At 39.0% G+C, this 20601-nt stretch overlaps 6 protein-coding genes and 1 long non-coding RNA gene across 8 annotated transcripts in view; 4 read left to right on the forward strand and 3 right to left on the reverse strand.

The window, feature by feature from the left end:
- Positions 1-443: 443 nt before the first annotated feature.
- On the reverse strand, positions 444-2043 carry LOC106308669 (protein ECERIFERUM 26-like). Its single transcript, XM_013745810.1, has 2 exons — positions 1572-2043; positions 444-1388 (listed from the first exon to the last, which is right to left on the reverse strand). Exons 1-2 carry the CDS (start codon positions 2028-2030, stop codon positions 468-470), a joined length of 1380 nt encoding a protein of 459 aa, XP_013601264.1. The 5' UTR covers positions 2031-2043; the 3' UTR covers positions 444-467.
- Positions 2044-2527: 484 nt separating this feature from the next.
- On the forward strand, positions 2528-4578 carry LOC106308677 (V-type proton ATPase subunit c''2). The gene is made up of 4 exons (XM_013745815.1): positions 2528-2783; positions 2901-2978; positions 3895-4065; positions 4161-4578. Exons 1-4 carry the CDS (start codon positions 2665-2667, stop codon positions 4324-4326), a joined length of 534 nt encoding a protein of 177 aa, XP_013601269.1. The 5' UTR covers positions 2528-2664; the 3' UTR covers positions 4327-4578.
- A 214-nt stretch (positions 4579-4792) lies between these two features.
- LOC106308664 (serine hydroxymethyltransferase 3, chloroplastic) lies at positions 4793-7973 on the forward strand. The gene is made up of 12 exons (XM_013745802.1): positions 4793-4978; positions 5323-5552; positions 5644-5839; positions 5919-6093; positions 6173-6290; positions 6376-6488; positions 6588-6710; positions 6791-6895; positions 6984-7070; positions 7151-7258; positions 7354-7426; positions 7522-7973. The coding sequence occupies exons 2-12, from the start codon at positions 5336-5338 to the stop codon at positions 7794-7796; spliced, it is 1590 nt and encodes a 529-aa protein (XP_013601256.1). The 5' UTR covers positions 4793-4978; positions 5323-5335; the 3' UTR covers positions 7797-7973.
- A 109-nt stretch (positions 7974-8082) lies between these two features.
- On the forward strand, positions 8083-11777 carry LOC106324264 (probable boron transporter 7). 2 transcript variants are annotated; one of them, XM_013762265.1, is made up of 13 exons: positions 8083-8236; positions 8525-8663; positions 8734-8816; positions 8902-9094; positions 9186-9324; positions 9415-9580; positions 9672-9838; positions 9920-10093; positions 10181-10393; positions 10474-10811; positions 10906-11179; positions 11278-11426; positions 11529-11777. In XM_013762265.1, exons 2-12 carry the CDS (start codon positions 8560-8562, stop codon positions 11398-11400), a joined length of 1974 nt encoding a protein of 657 aa, XP_013617719.1. In that variant the 5' UTR covers positions 8083-8236; positions 8525-8559; the 3' UTR covers positions 11401-11426; positions 11529-11777. The 2 variants fall into 2 exon arrangements, with proteins under 2 accessions (XP_013617719.1, XP_013617724.1); XM_013762270.1 differs by having other exon boundaries at positions 8552-8663.
- On the reverse strand, positions 11768-16010 carry LOC106324257 (probable potassium channel AKT5). The gene is made up of 12 exons (XM_013762259.1): positions 15781-16010; positions 15057-15422; positions 14916-14973; positions 14506-14823; positions 14166-14411; positions 13980-14078; positions 13858-13890; positions 13583-13768; positions 13303-13497; positions 13106-13181; positions 12455-13021; positions 11768-12356 (listed from the first exon to the last, which is right to left on the reverse strand). The coding sequence occupies exons 1-12, from the start codon at positions 16008-16010 to the stop codon at positions 12100-12102; spliced, it is 2631 nt and encodes an 876-aa protein (XP_013617713.1). The 3' UTR covers positions 11768-12099.
- A 1047-nt stretch (positions 16011-17057) lies between these two features.
- On the forward strand, positions 17058-18369 carry LOC106292799 (cytochrome b-c1 complex subunit 7-1). The gene is made up of 4 exons (XM_013728459.1): positions 17058-17230; positions 17336-17493; positions 17737-17784; positions 18062-18369. The coding sequence occupies exons 1-4, from the start codon at positions 17137-17139 to the stop codon at positions 18128-18130; spliced, it is 369 nt and encodes a 122-aa protein (XP_013583913.1). The 5' UTR covers positions 17058-17136; the 3' UTR covers positions 18131-18369.
- A 1714-nt stretch (positions 18370-20083) lies between these two features.
- The window catches only part of LOC106300365, a 6086-nt gene continuing 5568 nt past the window's right edge, over positions 20084-20601 (reverse strand). The window contains exon 2 of the long non-coding RNA XR_001262003.1: positions 20084-20333. This is a non-coding gene — a long non-coding RNA (uncharacterized LOC106300365). The remainder of the gene's footprint in view (positions 20334-20601) is intronic.

Here is a 20601-nt window from a genome sequence, read left to right on the forward strand (position 1 = left end):
TTTCGAAACTAAAAGGTATTTTTTTTTTTTTTTTTTTTTGATATCCGTGGGAGATTTCAGGCGGTAAACCCAGACTAATCCCCACGAGATCTTCCATCCGGACACGTACGGTTATAGGCGGGAAGATGGCCAAGGCAACTCGAACCCAGGACGGATACTCCAGCTGGAGTTCCATTATCACTGGGCCAAGAGCTCTTGGTTTCCTGCCAAGTCTTTAGTCAGCAGAATATACTAAAGTATGCAATTGTGATGTTCATATCGAACTGTGTTTACACTTTTGGCCACTTTTCCCATCTTTCTTTAATTTGTAAAGATGAAGGTTCCTATGAATTTATAAGAACACAAACAGATCTTCTAATGGCCTAATTGTAATCGAATACGAACGGAAAAGAATTACATATAATTTAACCTTTTTTTTTTAACAAATTTTGAACTTTATTGATTTATATATCTATCTATGTTAATCTTTATTGATTTATTTGTTTTGTAGTTTCCATAAGTAAAACAGGAGAAAAGCTTTGAAGAAGCTCATCCTCTAAAACCTTAACCATTTCTCTTTGAGGAAGACTGACCATAACAACTCGGCTCATTGGTCTCTCACCAGACGGTGAAGGAAGCACTATGATCTGTCCACCTCCAGCTACATGCCCTTCAACATAGCAAGATACGTGGCTTAATATCAAATCCTCCTCGAACATCATTGGACGTGGATTCCCCATATTCTCTAGATTAGTACACACGAGATCCGAACCGTTGGATATCGGATTGTTATTGTTGCTACCAAGCCACTCGACCAAATCCATGACCGCGTGGTAGTCTAGTCCCTTCGTTACGTTATGAATCTCTTGAACAACGTAAGATAATAATAATAACCTATCTTTCGTTTTTACTGGTTGGGGATAGTGAACCTTGTGATAAACCATGCAGTTACCGAAATAACTTTGGTCTAAACGCAATAGTTTCCTAACGTCTAAGCACAAGGACATGTCTGTAAGCTCATTCCTCTTCCCTTTGGCTCGACTCATACATACACAAAAGAGTCCAGCCAAGATCTCAAATGCTGAAAGCCCTGGCTCGTTCTCGCTAACATGGACCATCGGATCCGGGAACAGAAGGGTAATAGTAACCATATAATCCTCCGTTAGGTTTGGAGGTGGAGCTGTTAGGGAGCAAGATTTGATGTAATGACTAAGAAGTTGGTTGCTAGAGAGCTTATGGCTAGCGAACCTGCGAGGTGGGAGTGAGTGGAAGAGTGGTGGAGTCATCATGTTTCGAGTCAGTGTCAAATCTGCCCAGGTTCGAATAAACATCATTGCACAAACTGGATCAGCTAATAGATGTGTACAACTTAACCCAATAGCTAACCCACCACTCTCAAACTCAGTTACCTGTAGATGAAAGTACCAAAAAGTTAGACAAAACAAACCGAATTAAACTATCAAAATAAGCAAATCAATAGGTTATATTCAGTGTTCTAAAAATCGGTTTAAACTGGCAAACGAACTGATTTTTCTAAAACGATTTAAAAAAATAATAATTAATTTAGGTGATTTCTTGAACCTTGGTTATACCTGAACATAAAAGGTAGACCAATAATAAGGAAGGTGATACATGTCCTCCCAATGAACAAGCTTAAGCTCTTCCTCTCTATTTACACTCCTACGCCATTCCTCAACCGTCCCGGTAGCTCTCGCCTCAATCATTCTCACCCCGGCGTCGTTGCTCTTCACCTTCCACCGGTTCTCTTCCGTACCATCAGTTTCCTTAACCAATCTCCCGGTTACAATTGGATAACAATTGAGAGTATACGCTAATGATTCCCTTAGTTTTTTAGTGATTTCTCCCGGTTCTCTTGTTCTGGAAGACTGGTAATAGTATACTAGACGGATGTGATTCGGTTCCATAACGTGGTCGAATACTGAGAACCGGTACACTCGCCCTTGTTCAACCGGTTTCGTGCTCACTACGGTTCGTGTGCATATGAGTCTCACCCGGTTCTCCTCCATTACTGTCTTCTCTTTGGCAAACATTTTTTTCTTTTCTTTTACTTTTTTTTTTTGGATCAAATTTCTTTTCTTTTACTAGAATCTGGTTCTTAATTACGTGCTTGCACGCTCGTGTCTCGTATATATATACAACGTTTTCATGTTCGAACACATACTTTTCCCATGAAATGAAACAACCCCTTACGTACGGGAAAGTAATATTTTCATGGTCCCGTAAAACATGTATATGTGCCGCCGATTTGAATATATATATATGTAAAATAACGTTTAGGACGATAAAAACAAAATTAAGTTGATTTTTCTCTTGTTACTAGATTGAATTTGGTGAAGATTGTGACAAGAATTTGAATATTGATCAAAAAAAAAAAAAAATTGGATACTGATAAGAAAACAAGGCCCAAAAGAAAATTCTTAGTAGGCTAGCTAATTGGCCCATGAAATCTATTAAAAGGCCAAAACTAACGAACACATTGAAAGAACGTCGTCGTTACAGCTTTCTTATATTAGCCATGCGCATCAAGAGCGCGTGACTCACAGTTCCTCAATATCTTCTCAAAATCACGGGCTCTGATAATTTCTTTTCTACAGGAGAGAGAGAGAGAGAGAGAGAGAGAAGCAGATCTTGTCATCACGATCCTTGCAATAAGAGAGAGAGAGAATGTCTGGAATGGTTGATGCGAGCTCGTGGGGCGCGGCGTTGGTAAGGATCTCGCCGTACACTTTCTCCGCAATCGGAATCGCCATCTCGATCGGCGTCTCCGTCCTCGGTGCCGCCTGGTAAATCCAATCCTCTTCTTCTTCTCACGCAGATAAAATCACTGCCGCGTCAATTGATTGTGTAATCCCTAAAATTTGAGATAGAGATTGACCTGTTTAATCTATTTTGCTTCTCAGGGGGATTTACATAACGGGAAGTAGTTTGATCGGTGCGGCCATTGAAGCTCCTCGTATCACTTCCAAGAATCTCATCAGGTATGATCCAAAGTTCAAGGCTTTCATTCTAATTTTCGTTTCCTTTTGTGGATCAACTGAGTTTGAATTGAAGGTCCATTGAAAGACTTCATCTTTCTGATAATCGATTAGTGGAAATTTATAGAGAATCGATGTAGATTCATTGTCTTCTCTGAATATCAGTTTCGAATCCATTCCATGCCTGCGTAGCTAAATCATTCTTATCTTTTTTACTTATGTTTTAATGCCACAACACCTCTGCAAGAGTAGATTGTCACATAATGATTTGAGGAAAAAGTTAGTTGACTTGGGATTCAGGAGTTAATAAATGGTGAAAACCCAAGATCTCGTGTACTTGGTAGGGGATAAAACATGATGTATAGTGTAAAGGCTTTGGCTTTGGGGATTCAATTCAAGCCCCGGATGCGATGATAAAAAAAACTGTTATGTCTTTCCATTCATTTTCAGCAGAAACATATTTAAGGTTGCTAAATGTCAAGTAGGAGGATATGGATTAAAAAGCGTCTGTGATGACATATTATGTGGTGTCTCTCCATTCCGATCCTTGATTCTTGGTTCTGAGTCACCTATTTTGCTGTACAACTTTGTCATTATCATACCCCATCTCTGAAGTCCGAACCATATTGAACTGAGAATCTGGCTCTAAATTATAATTTTAAAGAATGCTTATCTGGGAGTAGTTGTGTTTGAAATTTATCTGTTCTTACACAGCTTTTGACTAAGATGTCATTACTACAACTCATTTTTAAAACCATTTGAGCAGAGAGTCATGCTCTAACGTTTACTATTAGGGAATGCTTGGCTAAGGTGGTTGTGTTTGTAATTTGATTTGCTGTTACAGAGTTTTAGTCTTCGTCCTTTAATGCTAGAACTATGCAATGACCAAAACATTTGTTCTTTTATTTTTTTGTCCTAGTGTTATCTTTTGCGAAGCTGTTGCTATATATGGCGTTATTGTTGCTATCATCCTGCAAACGAAGTTGGAGAGTGTACCGACTTCAAAGATGTATGACGCGGAGTCTCTCAGAGCTGGATATGCAATCTTCGCATCTGGAATCATAGTTGGATTCGCCAACCTTGTATGCGGGTATGTTTCTTCATTCCCTAATTATCCTTCCTTACTGCCTTGGTTTTTGGATTCTATCGTCAAATATGAAACCACGGTCCTGTTTTCTCCCGCAGGTTATGTGTAGGAATCATTGGAAGCAGTTGCGCACTATCTGATGCTCAAAACTCTACACTCTTTGTGAAGATTCTTGTGATTGAGATCTTCGGAAGCGCTCTGGGGTTGTTTGGAGTTATCGTGGGGATCATTATGTCCGCACAAGCAACATGGCCGACCAAATAGAGATATAACCGGTCTGAAACTGTTGAGATATTTGGAAAGAACATGGCTTCTTGATTATCTTCGTCGTTGTTATATGGATACTCTCATATGTCTAGAAGAAAAACACTGTGTGGGAGAACTGAGAACCACTTTTGGATCCCTGAATTTTTTTGTATTATTTAAAAAATTGGAATAAGTCACGTTGGAGAACGTCTTCGTCATGTTTGTATTCACGTTGGTTGTTCTTTATTTATTAAAGACAGAGTTCGTACATGATTTGTTTAAAATTGAAACTTTCATTCAGTGAGCATGTTTCTCTACACCAGTTAAAGACTGCCTGCGATAATGTTGTTGCATCATTCTGGATGAAGCACTCAACCAAACTGATATTTTTAGTACAAGTTGGTAACCGTAACAGCCGGTTAAGCCTTAACCGGACATTGAAGTAGACGACGTCGTTTACTGATATTTTTAATTCGGTGGTTGTCCCGTTCTTGGAACCTGGAGCTAGTTGTTGAGGTTTGTGTAAAACCCTAAGCATATATCTACGTCGTCTCAGCATCTGTTGGAGCGTATCCTTCCATATATATATCTTCCTTTCTCATTTCTCGACTCCATCTCCATCTTCTTAGCTACCTCGTCCTGAAAGCTCAAACATTTATCCACAGTAACGGTGAGTATTGCCGTTTTCGTTTCCCTCGCTTTTAGTCCTTGGAAGATTTTTCATTCGAATTCACTCTGCTATGTGTAGTATTTGACTATTTCGGATTTGATTTTAAGGGCCAGTAGTATAGTATGTACCACCACTGCTGCTTCTTTTATCTCTGATGTTACATGATACCTGTCTCTGATTCAAAGTTTGAATTTTTCTTTCTTGTTGAGTTAGATTGAAACAGTCCGCCTCTGTTCTTTGTATGGATTTGTTTAATTATATGGCCTCCGCAGTTGTAACACATCTTCAGCAACTGTTCTGTCTGTATATTGTGTTCCTGTAATAATTGCAGTTTTTGAGTGTAGGACTAGAGAAAAAATGGAAGCTTGTTGTGGAGCTACTTCAATGGGTTCTCTTCAGCAATCTGGAGGGGTTAAAGGACCTGTCTTTGCTCCAGTAATGTCCCCAGTGAACAAGTTTTCTCAGCAACTGAAGTTCAATTTTGCCGGACCTAACCGTTCTCTGTTTCTAAAAAGAAGCCTGGTCGTTGAAAGAAGAGCGTCCCAAGTCTCGGTACCTGCCGTCGAGACTAGCAGTAAGAGAGTTTTGTTTTCATTTTTTATTAATTATGTGAAGGTTCTGTTCTATACGTGGTTTTGATTTTTGTGTCTGTGACCGGTTTTTAGACAATGAAATCCCTTTTGAGGACTATGGCCGTAGCGAAGTGGATCCAGAGGTCGATGAGATTATCAAAAAGGAGAAAAACAGACAGTTCAGGAGCTTGGAGCTTATTGCTTCCGAGAATTTCACGTCCCGTGCTGTTATGGAGACTGTTGGATCATGCCTTACCAACAAGTATTCAGAGGGACTTCCTGGTAAAAGGTAATGAAGCATGGGGGAATGGAGTTTCTGACTCTTCTGTTCTTTTTGTTACTCATCTCTGTTGTTCCACGTCTCACAGGTATTATGGTGGCAATGAGTTCATCGATCAGTTGGAGACACTTTGCCAGAACCGGGCCTTAGCGACCTTCCGCTTAGATTCCACCAAATGGGGAGTTAACGTTCAGCCCTTATCTGGTTCACCTGCAAACTTCGCTGTGTACACTGCCATACTTAAGCCTCATGATCGAATCATGGTTAGTGAAGATTGTTAGTTTGTTACGTTCTTGTGTGTTTGAGATGTATTGAGTATTAGTTACTTGTTTGTGCGTTTAGGGTTTGGATTTACCTCATGGAGGCCATCTATCACACGGGTTCATGACTGCCAAGAGGCGTGTATCTGGAACTTCAATATACTTTGAGTCCATGCCTTATCGACTTGATGAATCAACAGGTAGGTACATTTCTTATGATAGGGTCTAAGAAACTTTTTTTATATGAGGCTATTTTCCTGATTTGTCCGAGTATTTTGAGCGCAGGCATTGTGGACTATGATATGCTCGAGAAAACTGCTGTGCTGTTCCGACCAAAGCTTATAATCGCAGGAGCTAGTGCGTATAGCCGAGATTTTGACTATCCTCGCATGAGGAAGGTAAAGCCAAATCATTATTCTTGAACAATTGCTCTATGGTTTCTGTCTAGTTTGGCCTTTGGTAATCTGATTTTTCATTTTCTATATTAATTTTTGTAGATCGCAGACTCAGTTGGTGCTTTTCTGATGATGGATATGGCTCACATAAGTGGACTTGTGGCTGCCTCTGTGGTAGCCGATCCTTTTGAGTATTGTGATATTGTCACAACCACCACTCACAAGGTAATTATGTTCTGTAATCTGAAACACAATCTTCATTCTGATAAATCCAAAAGCCTAATAGATTTTTTATACTTTATTAGTCTTTGAGGGGTCCGAGAGGTGGAATGATCTTCTTCAAGAAGGATCCAGTTAATGGAGTTGAACTTGAATCTGCAATTAACAACGCTGTCTTCCCTGGTCTACAGGTTGAGATACTGACCACTCTGTCTAGATTTCTCAGATAATTTTAGCTTTGGAGATGATTAATATATTGTTGTCTTGTATATTCACTAGGGTGGACCTCATAACCACACGATTGGTGGATTAGCAGTCTGCTTGAAACACGCACAGTCGCCGGAATTCAAGGCTTACCAGAAAAGAGTACTCACACTAACTTCTTCTGCATTTGATAGAGTTTGGAAATTTAAGCTTATGAGATAATCTTGTGTTACTTGTTTTAGGTTGTGGCTAACTGTAGGGCTCTAGCTAACCGGTTGGTTGAACTCGGGTTTGATCTGGTTTCTGGTGGCAGTGACAATCATCTGGTCCTCGTCGATCTTAGACCATTGGTAAGCTCTTACAAACGCTCTTTTCTCAAAAACCAGAGAATCACTTATGATGAGGCTGTTATGAATCAATATATTTTTTTGGGGGGTATGGATAGGGCATGGATGGTGCTCGGGTCGAGAAAATCTTAGACATGGCATCTATTACACTCAACAAGAACTCTGTCCCTGGTTAGTCTCTTCTCCTCAACATTGAACTTGTAGAACCAAAAGTACTTGAGCTGTGATTGTGTGTGTTTGAGACGGGTGTTGAATGTGGAATACAGGGGACAAAAGTGCGTTGGTGCCAGGGGGAATAAGGATAGGAACACCTGCGATGACGACAAGAGGACTGACAGAGAAAGACTTTGTGGTGGTCGCTGAGCTGATCAAGGAAGGTGTGGAGATCACTATGGAAGCCAAGAAGCTGGTTTCAGGAACAAAGCTTGGAGAGTTCACAAAGCTGGTGACTTCTCCTGAGTTCCCGTTGAGAGAGAAAATGGAGTCTCTCAAGGAGAGAGTCGAATCATTCACCTCTCGTTTCCCCATTCCTGGAGTTTGAAGTTATTTTTAAAAAGGAAACAAATGGTGGTGTTTTTACCTTCTTTTTTTTAATTATGACTGAGGGTTTTTGATCAGCTTGCCTGTGTCACAAGTCAAGATAATATTGCTGTCACAAATAAAAGAGAGAAATATTTGAACTAATGTTTAAATAAGAGGAAACAGCTATTTCGCGGGAGGTGGCGAATGTATCTATTCTCTCACCCAATCTTTCTCCTCTCTCTCTCTCTCTCTCTCCTCTTTTTTTTTTTCAAATATCTGCCTCTCTCTATAACAGAAAAAGAGAGAGAGAGAGAGATCCGATAAACAGAGTTTTATCCTCCGTAACCGTAATCTTACTGGAATCGGATCTCTCAGCGTTGGTGGATTTTTTTTCCTCCGGCGTGCTTAATACGGCGGCCAGGATCAGTTTTACGCTTTCTTCTTCTCCTCCTCCTCCAGGTGTGCGATTGTATCTATATATTTGTATCAAATTTGGTTAAAACATTTCGGATCTCGATTCGTCTCTTAGGTCGAAAGTTTAAGGTGATGAAGGATTGATTACCTTTGTGTGTTTTCGATCGATCTGTGTAGAGGAAAATGCTATGCGTTTTGTAATCCACTGGTGGAATCGTATTGATGATAGATTGTTTGGTTAGCGGAAGCTTTGATTTACACAATGTTTTAGCTTCGATTTTGATTCATTCAGAGCTCTTCCATTTGCATTTGCTTTGCTGATATTTTTTTTAGTTTTGTATCATCGACTGATCCCTGAAGGTCAGCCCATGGAGGGAGTAAACACCCCGTTTGCGGGAATCATTAACGATTTCAATGGAAGAAGAAAGTGTTACAAACAAGACTGGCTTGCTGCCTTCAACTCTGGTGTTAGGTATGTGTGATCATATGCTTATATCTCTCCTCCAAATGGTTTCTAACTTTTGTTTTTCTAACTCTCTCAGGATACTAGCACCAACTCTCTACATTTTCATTGCCTCTGCACTCCCTGTGATTGCGTTCGGCGAGCAGTTAAGCCGAGAGACAGGTGAGAAGATATAACACTATCATAGATTTGTAAACTTCCGGAGAATCTCGCTCTCAAGGTTCCTTATCATTCTCTTTACTTTCAGATCGAAGTCTTGGCATAGTGGAATCATTAGCATCCACTGCTATTTGTGGGATTATACATTCGATTTTTGGTGGACAGCCTCTGTTGATAGTAGGCGTTGCAGAGCCCACTATTATTATGTACACATACCTTCACAGCTTCAGCAAAGGCAGGCCTGAACTGGGTCAGAAACTCTACTTAGCCTGGGCAGGATGGTAATGTGAATTAGTTACATCTATCATTCTTCAATCTCTTTTCTTGCTAATTTGCTCTTTTATTTATTAGATAACTTTCTTCTTTCAACAGGGTCTGTGTCTGGACAGCAGTTTTGCTTATCCTTCTCGCAACGTTAAACGCAGCCAACATCATTTCTAGATTTACCAGAATTGCAGGAGAGCTCTTTGGAATGCTGATTACCGTTCTGTTTTTCCAAGAGGCTGTTAAGGTGCTCTGATGGCTATAACTAACTCCATTGGTAAAAGTCATATACAAAAGTCACTTCAAAACGTTAAGAGATGTTTGTTTCCTAACGCAGGGACTTCTCGGCGAGTTTCTTGTCCCAAAATCTGAAGATCCAAGTTTGGAGGTGTATCAGTCGCAGTGGCGGTATACCAATGGGCTTCTTGCAGTCATATTCTCATTCGGTCTTCTTTACACTGCTCTTAAAAGCAGGAGGGCACGTTCATGGAGATATGGCTTTAGTATGTCAACATTACTGTTGTCTGTGTATATATAAATAAAAATACTTGACAGAATCATTTACTCAAACAATAACTAGCTCTGTCTATGCAGGGTGGATGCGAGGCTTTACAGGGGATTATGGAACTCTCCTCATGCTTGTGTTGTGGAGCGCACTCTCATTCACAGTCCCCAGAGATATTCCTGAAGGAGTTCCTAGGAGGCTGGAGTTACCTCTTCCTTGGGATTCTGAGTCCTTGTATCACTGGACAGTAGTTAAGGTACTACTCAAACTAGTGAGACATTATAGAGTTCTTTTATAACTTGTGTCTGAAAGTCATTGCTGTTGAACAAATTTGCAGGACATGGGAAAGGTTCCACCTCTTTACATCCTTGCTGCATTTATACCAGCTATCATGATAGCTGGTCTATACTTCTTTGATCACTGTGTATCTGCGCAAATGGCTCAGCAGAAGGAGTTCAATTTGAAAAATCCGTCGGCTTATCACTATGACATCTTTATTTTAGGAATCATGGTATGATTCTGATGACGCCTCTTACATATGGTTTAGTTTTACATGAATGAAAGTGAATACTAATTCGTTTCTCAAGTTTTTTTGTAGACATTAATCTGTGGCTTACTTGGACTTCCTCCTTCAAATGGGGTCATTCCACAATCCCCTATGCACACAAAGAGTCTTGCAGTTCTTAAGAGGCAGCAAATGCGAAAGAAAATGGTCCAGAAAGCCAAAGAATGCATGAAGGCAAAAGCAAGCAACTCAGAGATCTACGGGAAGATGCAAGATGTGTTTATAGAAATGGAAACATCGCCAAAGGTATATAAAACATATCCTTCTCATTACTTAATCTCTTACTCTTTCGCAGTCAAGAACTTAATGTCTCATCTATGAATCAGATACCTGTGCAGGCTACTTCAGTGGTGAAAGAGCTAGAAAACTTGAAAGAAGCGGTTATGAAAGCGGACGGCGGTGGAGGAGACACAATGGGCAAGAAGTTTGATCCAGAAGTACTTATCGAAGATCATTTACCTGTCAGAGTAAATGAGCAACGAGTGAGCAATCTCTTGCAATCAATCCTTGTTGGATTGTTGATATTCGCGGTACCGCTTCTCAGAATGATACCAACTTCAGTTCTGTGGGGTTACTTCACTTACATGGCTGTTGATAGTCTCCCCGGGAATCAGTTCTGGGAAAGGCTTCTGCTACTATTCATCACTCCTGGTCGTCGATTCAAGTAATATAACATCAAATTTAAAACTCTATAACTTTTTGTTCTTATCAAATGTTCTGATATTTTGTTTTTTTGTTTTGTTTTGTGTGTGAAACAGAGTTCTTGAAGGCTTACATGCATCATTTATGGAGATAGTACCGTACAAGTCGATTGTTATGTTTACTCTCTTCCAGCTTCTGTATTTTCTGATATGCTATGGAGTGACATGGATACCTGTAGGAGGGATTCTGTTCCCATTGCCGTTCTTCTTCCTCATTGCTTTAAGACAGTACATCCTCCCCAAGATATTTGATCCGTCTCATCTCCAAGTTTTGGACTCTTCAGAGTATGAAGAGATGGTTGGTGCAACACACTCCAGCTTCGGTATCAATGTAAGCACATTCTCGTTTCTTCTTTTAAATTTGATCCAAAAAAAAAGTAATTAAAAATGTCTGATGTGAATTTCATTAAATTGTTTTGAGGGGAGCAGGGGGAACCGCATAAGCTTCCTATGAGTTCTGTTGAGATCAGTGAAGACGACTTTTACGATGCAGAGATTCTTGATGAGATTACTACTAGCAGAGGTGAACTCAAACATAGAACCCTACCCTAAGTGCCAGGGAGGGAACATCCCACATGGTAAGTATATAATAACTCAAAACCAATTCTAGTAATAAACTTTCATAAATCCTATTTAGTTTGCAACCCTTTTCACACATTGTATGATGTAAATATACTCAGGTGTATCCGGAAAACAGTGGACATTCCTAAGTCTTTGTATAAAGGAACAAATGTTTTTGAAGAATGCTGCTTCAGAGAAACCGCAGATTAAAAGCAAGAAGACGTTAGAGGCAACAGAAGAAGTCAGCAGAAGATGGGTGGAAAGAGAGATAGAGGATACAACTACAAACAAAACTTCCTGATTGTTTCTTCTCTGAAACGTTATTTTTTGGTTTCCTCACTTTTGTTACATATCTTTGCTCTCTCTCCAATTGTTTTTACAACTCTAACAAAAAGAAAAAAGAAATACAGATCACAAGACAGCTCTTCTCATTTTCTCTTGCCTTTAGGGCTCAACAGAGGAAGTTTTGAAAGCAGGGGGATTGTAGTAATGAGTCTTTTCTTGTGAGAATTTGAATTAGCGATTATTTTATGTGTGGTATAAGTATAAACATCTTTAATTGTGGTATAAGTTGCATTTCAACGATCTTATTATTATAAAAAATCGATTGTTGTGAATAATAAAATGGATAATAATAATAATAATAAATCCATTGAAAAGCAGGAAGACATCTCAAGCTTTCTTGCGTGCCTAACAAGAAACCTTGAGAAGAAGGAGAAAATCCCCGTCTCTTATAAGCCTGATGTCGTCGATTTGAGCTCCTTCTCTCGTCAGAACCTTTGTGGCAACAAACCCCAACTTCTTCTCACCAATTTCTATCAACTCCTCCAGTGAATTTGGTAGCTTCACCACTTTACCAGCGGAGGAAGCCTCACCACTGATCGTCACTCTCGCCGGATAAACCCCACCAACTCCTTCGCTTAGTGTAGATGCTTCTCCTTCATCACCTGAGGAATCAAGGAAGAAAGTTTCTCTTATAAACATGCATCATTCTATATAAAAGCAAAACTTTTTGTTCTGATGGAGAGAGCAAGAGGAGCTTTACCAGTGTTTGCAGCCGACATGATACCAAACAGCGAGTTCTTGAAGTTACTAAGCTTCCTTCTCTGAGAGCCACCTCGAAGGAAAGGCATCGATTCCCTTGAACGGTGGTGAATCATTACAGGCTCGCTACTATGCTTCATCAGTGGTGTAACATTCTCTGGTGTACCGGAAACTGATTTCGGCTTCTTCTCCACTGGTCTCTGACTGTGAAACAAAGCTTTAATGTCTTCATGCCCTTGATGCTCAGCTAGACCACGAGCAGTCCACCCGTACACATCTGGCATGTCCATATCAGCTCCTTGCTCTAACAAGAACTCCACAATCTCCATGTTCCCTTCTGACACTGCTCTGTGCAAAGCTGTGGTTCCGTTGCTATCTGGGAGTGAGGTATCTCCGCCGTATTTGACAATGTCTTTGAGTGTATCTAAGCTGTTGTGTTCAACGCCTAGGCAAGAGAAATGGGATACTGTGTCAGGACTTAGCTTTGCACCGTTGTCCCATAAGAGTTTAGAGATTTCTTCATGTCTCCCAAAGATGGCTTCCCACAGTGGTACACTACCTTCCGAATCTGCAATATGAGTTTTACACAATTAATAGATGATTACTGGATTTATAAATTAAATGGACTCATAAATTCTTGGTTGCTGTATACCTTTAATGTTAGGATCTGCTCCATGCTCGAGAAGTAGTACAACACAGTAGTGACACCCTTTGGATGCTGCTATATGCTGAGATAATATATTACACAGTACACAAACATAAGCACAGATATAGAGTAAACTTTTCATAAGTCTTTGGACGGAAGAAATATATGCAAGTCTGTTTATTCAGAGGATTTTGGAGACTGACCAGTGCAGTTCGACCGTTCTTATCGGTTTCATTAGGGTTTGAGCCTCGTTTGAGTAACTGATGCAGAAGTAAATCGTCTCCTCTTGCTGCTGCAAAACATAAGCTGAGAGGTAAATCCATTTTCCCTTGGGCAAGCATCTGTTCTGTATCGGCCAAAATGCCCTTCATCACTGGATCTTCTGAGTCTTTCAGATGCTGCATAAGACCATAACATTTCTCAGTACAAACCCACTAATCTGTAGTCACAATGGTTTTATAAAATAAATAGCTTCGAACCAACCTGAAGTAGATTATTCATGATTATTGCTCCATCACCAACATTTGCCTGAACTAGATTTAAGAATGCTGTACGGTTCAGACGAAGTAGTTGACTCAATCGCTTAGTACGAACTGTGAACAGCTGTGGCCTGTAGCATAGCACCCCAACTTCACCAAAAACATGACCAGGCTGTGCTTCACCAACTACCTGCAATGAATACACAAAACCACATCTTAGGAAACCACAAATCACATCTTGAAACGATCTTAAAAGAGGATTCACAATTCGGCTTTTACCTGATCCACTCCATTCACAGGTGCAATGATTTCCTGTCATACAGTAGAAATGTCGTCTAAGTTTATAAATAATTATATGGAGACGTAAAATTCTTCAGCTTATATAAACCAAGGAAACTCACAGCAGCTCCTGTCACCATAATGTAAAAGTCTGTCGGGGCTTCATTCCTCAAAATCACATCTTCTTTGGGAGGAAAATACTCGGCTTTCATTTCAGAGACCTACATAACATCATAAGGTTAAATGTGTGTTTTCATCGAAGGAAGCTGTTTAGGTAGACAAGTGGATTTTTGAGATGAAAAACATACCAACTGAAACAGAAGATCATTGGATATTCCATGGAACAAGTAAATCTTGTCAACAACTTCATAGAACAGATAATGCGAGATGCTGGAACGAATAGCTTTTGGTAGGGAATCGATAATTTCTTGCTGCTGTAGACCTTCTGAATCAGTTCTGTACCTCAAAGACAAATGAGCTACCATCTGTTCTTGCAAGCGCTCTGGAAGTTTGTTCCTCTGAGCAAACGCTGAGGCACCTTGGATGGTATCTCTCTGAAGTAAACAAAATGAACCAGATCAAGTTTATTGATTAAATTAAACAAATTATCAAGATGAGCAAATTAATCAAACCATGAACAGAACTTACAAAGTTTCTGGTGCGACTGGTCACATGAACCACCAAGTTGGTCATATTACCAATTATATAAGCTAACAGTCCAAGATTGAAGATCATGTAGAAGAGAATGAAGGCCCTCTCACTTGCATTATTACCATGTATGTCACCATAACCCGTTGTTGAGAAGGTGGTTATGGACCAATACATCGCTGTGACATAGCGGATAAGCAAAGATTTCTGTGTCCAGTTTGGCTCCGCAAGTGCCATAAATGTCATGGAAGGGTCTGGGTAATGCGCAGCAATAGAATAGCAGAAGCAGGCGCCACAATGAACCACAAAGAGAGCAACCTACATTACAACCATCAATGTCTTATTAAACCTAGAGGAAAACTATGTAGCTGCTTAGTAAATGTAAGCTCGTGTAAAGATAAGTTACTAACGAGGAGAAGCTTTGTGCATCGAACCCAAAAGTAGTTGTATTTCCGATCCTTCTCCAATCTAATAATTCGAAAACAAGAAAGATTATGACAAAGTAAGACAAGTGTTTGATATTTAAAGAAACACACATTCAAATCTCTCACCTGGCAAAACAGTTACTGGCCCTGCGAAGACGCCACAGACGCAGCATACTGAAAATGCCATAACCTTGAATAGTATTATGCAATAAGCTGCCAAAAAGTTCATAAGGAATTGTGGAAACCACATCAAAAATGAGCCAAGACGAGACGTATCTCCAAGCTATTCTCTTGGGGTCATCGACTAGAAGATAAGTTGCCTTGTCCAAGAAGGCAACAAAGAATGTCAAAACGATGTCAATCGCGAAAAATCCATTGACGACGTTGTCTATAATACTGAGAGGTGCTCTTGGCGTTTGCAGGTAGCCAAACTCAAAAGGCGATGCCCACGCTGTGTAGACCACCAAAAGCACTAGAAACCAATCCCATGCCCTGACAAAATTCAACTTTAATCATCAGTTACTAAATTCGCATAGAATAAGAATACAAAACCAAAGCAATACGATTCAATTGAATAAAATCAAACTAAACGCGATTCGTGTAGTGCCTTTGAACACGAGCATTACATCGAACACTATGGATTCAAAATATTTTCATCGTTTTGGGGAAAGATTCGCTTCTATAGAGCAACAAAAACTTAAGGATTCGTTAATCTCGTGAGAGCGAGAACGAGAAGGCAAGCATGCAGAGAGATAAAAACCTAGCTCCTCGTCTACCACAAATCGTCGGCGATTTACATAACCACGAACAATCACAGAATCGGTTAAGCAAAATCGATTATATTAACTACCTGTAGCGAGGATCGAAGGGAGAGACGATGAAGAAGCGGAGCTTAACGCGACGCGTAGAGCCGGAATTAACACCGAGAGGCGGAAGAAGGCCCTTGCTAAAACTGTAATGACTCATCGTCTCTTCCGTCGAAACATGCTCCGCCGCTATATCCTCCGCCTCCTTGATCGAAACTCCTCCGCCGCCTTGTTTCTCCGGCCAAAACCACACTTTCTTCTTCTTATTATCCATCACGATCGATCTTATAATACTATCTCTCTCTCTCGATTCGTAACAGAATACGAACGATTTGTTTTCTTCTTCAACAGAAAAAACGTTCACGTTCCGTTGTCGAAGAGAGGAAGCGTACACATGGGCTGGTCTCCTTCCCGATTACGTTGCTCTGTGACCTTTCTGTTAGGGGGTGAGTGTGTGTGTTTATATTGGTTTAGTTTTTTACCTTTTTGCCCCTTTAACTGATTTCCCTCCTTATTTCCTCTTCCTTATTGGTGCATGCATATAACCAAAAAAAATTTGGAAATTTTTCATTCTGACTTCGATTTCTTACTATATATTGAATTGATTGAGACTTTATTGCTTTCATCGCTGACTACCATATTAAATGTACGCGGTTTATATAAATAAATATTTACGTTTTCAAAATTAAGAAATATTCCAGTAAAATATTGCTTTTGATTTCAAAGTTGCCATACATTTTGAAGGGATATATTCCTAAAATTTCCAAAGACTTTTTTGCTACATATCTAACGCTTGTTTTGCTTTTTGAAATTCTAAAAGATTTTTGTGGTAGCTTCCAAAGATAAACCCATTAGAAAACAATCACGTCTTCTCGCATTGAATACTATTCCCTTTTATGAATAAACGTTAGTGCAAATGGTACATTCATTAGAGGAAAGAAATTAGGTGGGATTTGACTAATTTTCTATAAATCTACCGTTTAGGATAAATTTGCATTTATATAGATTTTACTGAGCCTCCGTGGATAACCGGATAAGTATATTCTTTAGATTCTTCTGACATTTATCATGATTCCTCTCATCCAATATTATTATTCATCTTAATCAATAATCACTGCCATTTATAGAAAAGAGGTTCCTTGTTTTAATTTTTAAAAAATAATTATAAAGTTTTTTTTTGGAATGAACGAATAGAATAAACTGACTTAACACCCAATATGTCATACACGCAGCCACGCGAATGAACATCTTAATTGGCCCATCAAAGGCCCATTAAAGCGACACTTACACGACGTCGTTTACAATTCAATGTAAACTTGCGCTCTTCTCTCCCCCAAGAAGCAGATTTTGTTGCGCAACTGGTGAAGAGAGAGAGAGAGAGAGAGACAGAGAGAGAGAAAATGTCGACATTTCTGCAATCGCTCATCGATCCAAAGAAGAACTTCCTCGCTCGTATGCATATGAACGCCGTATCCACTCGCCTTCGTAGATACGGTCAGATCTCTATCGAATACCTTAATTTTCCGAATCTGGATTTTGTTGAATCTGATTCTGATTTTGATGTGTTTTCCTTTGTGTTATTTGATTGGAATGATTCAGGTCTCAGGTACGATGATCTGTTCGATCAGTATGAAACCATGGACATTAAGGAAGCGCTGAACAGATTGCCCAGGGAGGTCGTCGACGCTCGTAACCAGCGTCTCAAGCGTGCTATGGATCTCTCCATGAAGCACGAGTACCTTCCCGAGGATCTTCAGGTAACTGAGGATTATTTGAGCAAAAACTAATGTTTTGAGCTTATGTTAATGTATATATGCTTGCCTAGAGTTTATTAGAATTAGCTGGATTGAATTAAAAGGGTATTGCATTGTTTTTTTCATATCCATAAGGTGAAATGGTGATTACAATGTTATACTATTGTTTTGAGCTATCGTATAATGTAACTTTAGTAATTTTGCAACTTGTAACTTTGAGTTTTTTTTTTTTAATTTCATATACAGGCGGTGCAGACCCCGTTCCGTGGCTATCTTAAGGAGATGCTGGCTCTTGTAAGTCTCTTTTGATCCATATTTTTCAGGAAGAAGTTCCTATGTGCAGTTTTAGCCTGTCTGCTTTCTTTGCGTTGATATGCTTGTGGTCTTTAGTTTGTTGGATGATGCATGAAACAATGATTTAAGACTATGAATGCAAGAATTGTCCTTTGTTGTTTGAATCAAGATGTTGTTTGTTTTCCACTTTTCCTATACTAGGGGGAAGTCTTGCATCAGATCATTATCATTACTCTATCATCACTTTTTTTAATGGTGGATGTGTATTTATTTGCAGGTTGAAAGAGAAAAAAAGGAACGTGAAGCCTTGGGAGCTCTACCACTCTACCAGCGCACGCTCCCTTAAGAATATCTTTGTGCCTCTCTTCTGATAAACTCTACTTCTCTGCATAAAATCTCCTCTCCAGAGGGATTAAATTTTGATATTTTGGAAATCACATTCCTGAACAGAGCTATTTACTTCCTGAAAAGCATAAGTCTTGTGATACTTTTCCTAAATGGGATGATATGTTTGCTTGATACATTTTTCACTTTTGCTGGCATGAATAAAATCGACGACACAACACTGAGTCTAGTTCAGTGACTCTCATTTTCTCATTTTGCTTTGGGGTTTTGTTTATATGATTGGTTTCCAAGTTCAATGCAACCAAATGTAAGTGCCATGATTCTATATGTTCGTTAATTTGGATAATGTTGAAAATAACCAATGGTTTCAAGCATAGCAACACATGGGTAGTAGTATTTCACAAAGTTACAATAGTTTTCAACTTATTCATCAATATATTTCTAATGCAAGCATCTGTAGGATTGTTACATGTATATTTGAAGATTGGTCTCCAGCTATAAACATATATAATCGAAAACAAAAATATTACTTAGTTCCAAAAAAAAAAAAAAAAAAGCTGCTAGATAGAAAAAAAATAACCGGCGAGTGGAAAAGCGAAAGATTCCCGCATACATGACTACATGAGTTTTGACCTTCTGAGAAGATCGAAGTTGGGAAATGAAACTTGGGACTTCTAAAACAAGATATTATATACTATCAACATGATATGAATCCTTCATATGATAAGAGAGACCCATGTTATGATATATACTATAATTACTACTGTTTGGGAGGATTATATTTAATATATGCAGAAAAGAACATTTGCATGTGAGTATGTAGACTGGGACACAAGTCTTTAATAGATTCAGGCCAGATCTCTTCTTTAGTTACCCATCTCCCTCTCTGTCCCTTACTTCTTTATCTTTATCTCCTCCTTTTCTTTTGCTCTCTTTCATTTACATAAATGTAGATTTGATTTGTTAGGAGAATGACAAGAAAACTAAATGACTTGAGACTCAAGTACATAATGAATTTTTTTATTTTATCCCATTGGTGTTGCATGCGACTGGATCTTGGATAGTCCACTGATGTGAACATAAAGGGTTTTAGAGATTGGTTTATGTGGTTCGTTCATTTGAAAACTTTTCATTTATTTATATTCGAATGTTTCTTTAAGGCACATAAAATGATTTATTACGTTGTACTAACTTCTGGGTGATGGACCATAAAGTTGGTTGCATGTGATTCGTTGACACAGACTGGATCGTCTTTTGTGTTTCTTTAGTTAGGTTTAGTATCACTTTTCGTTAATCAAAGCTTACTGTGAGTCTGTAATAACTGTTTAGTTTTTACCAGTACCGATATATTCAAAGTTGATGAGAGTATTAGACATACACTCATCAAAATAAGAAACATAGATTATTTTCTTACGTCAAAAGGAAACACAAACAGATAGTCATAAAATATAATCATGTGAGGTAGTGTCTCCCAAGGTTCTAACACTCTGTATTATATAATAGTTCGATGTTTTAAACATAATTAGAGAATTATATAAACAGCGAAGATTTATACGATATTGCCGTTGCCATCACATACTGTAGTATTCACATGTCGCATTAAATAGGTTGGTTAGAACTTTTAATTCAAATAAGTTAAAGTGTTAAACATTTAACTAGTTTTGCAAACGAAGAAAGACGATAGTCAAAATGTCGTTTGGTTAAAAGGTTGGTCCACTTTCCCATTCGTGCTTGTCTATTTCTTTTTATAGCCTATATGTATTGTTTCGGCGAGTAAAAACAAAGTTAGACGACTATCGATCTGACCCCGATTAAATGACAGAATCATAAATTTAGGTTTAACCACCAACACATAGAAAACAATACTGTAATAGTCAATTCTTTATTGTAAACAAAACTGTGACACCCGCCACTTTTGGAATATAATAAATTGATAAAAGCGAAAATAATAATACAACTCAAATAATAATAATCTTCATATCATAATATAAAAGTCAATATGTTTCCAAAAGGCCTAAAAGCCCAACACCGATAACATTCGAAATATAAAATACGACATAAACCGAAAGTCTGAAATAGGAATAACATAAACGATAAAAGTCCAAAGGCCTAAAGGCCCGATAAAGATAAAAGCGGTAAAAGCGATAGAAGCCCAAAAGCCCAATAGCACCGGTCCGATAATCACTCCTGCTCATCAGAATCACCTAAAAGGGGAAAGAATGAGGGGTGAGCGACAGGGGAATCGCTCAGCGAGGTATGGGATGCTACCCCGAAGTCCATGGACCCGGACATAGCACTCCGAATAAATATAATTTAATTCTAATGCATGTCAAACACAATACCTAAAGTACTCAAGCAACAAACAATGGTCCTAGCGAGGTGCACACTCGCCGCCCACTAACAGGCCAAAACACTACCGAAAAGGTGCTCGGTTCATACACACACCGAAAAAGTGCTCGGTAACACACGCCC

This window comes from Brassica oleracea, chromosome C1, assembly GCF_000695525.1.
Source record: "Brassica oleracea var. oleracea cultivar TO1000 chromosome C1, BOL, whole genome shotgun sequence".
Lineage (NCBI taxonomy): Eukaryota > Viridiplantae > Streptophyta > Magnoliopsida > Brassicales > Brassicaceae > Brassica > Brassica oleracea.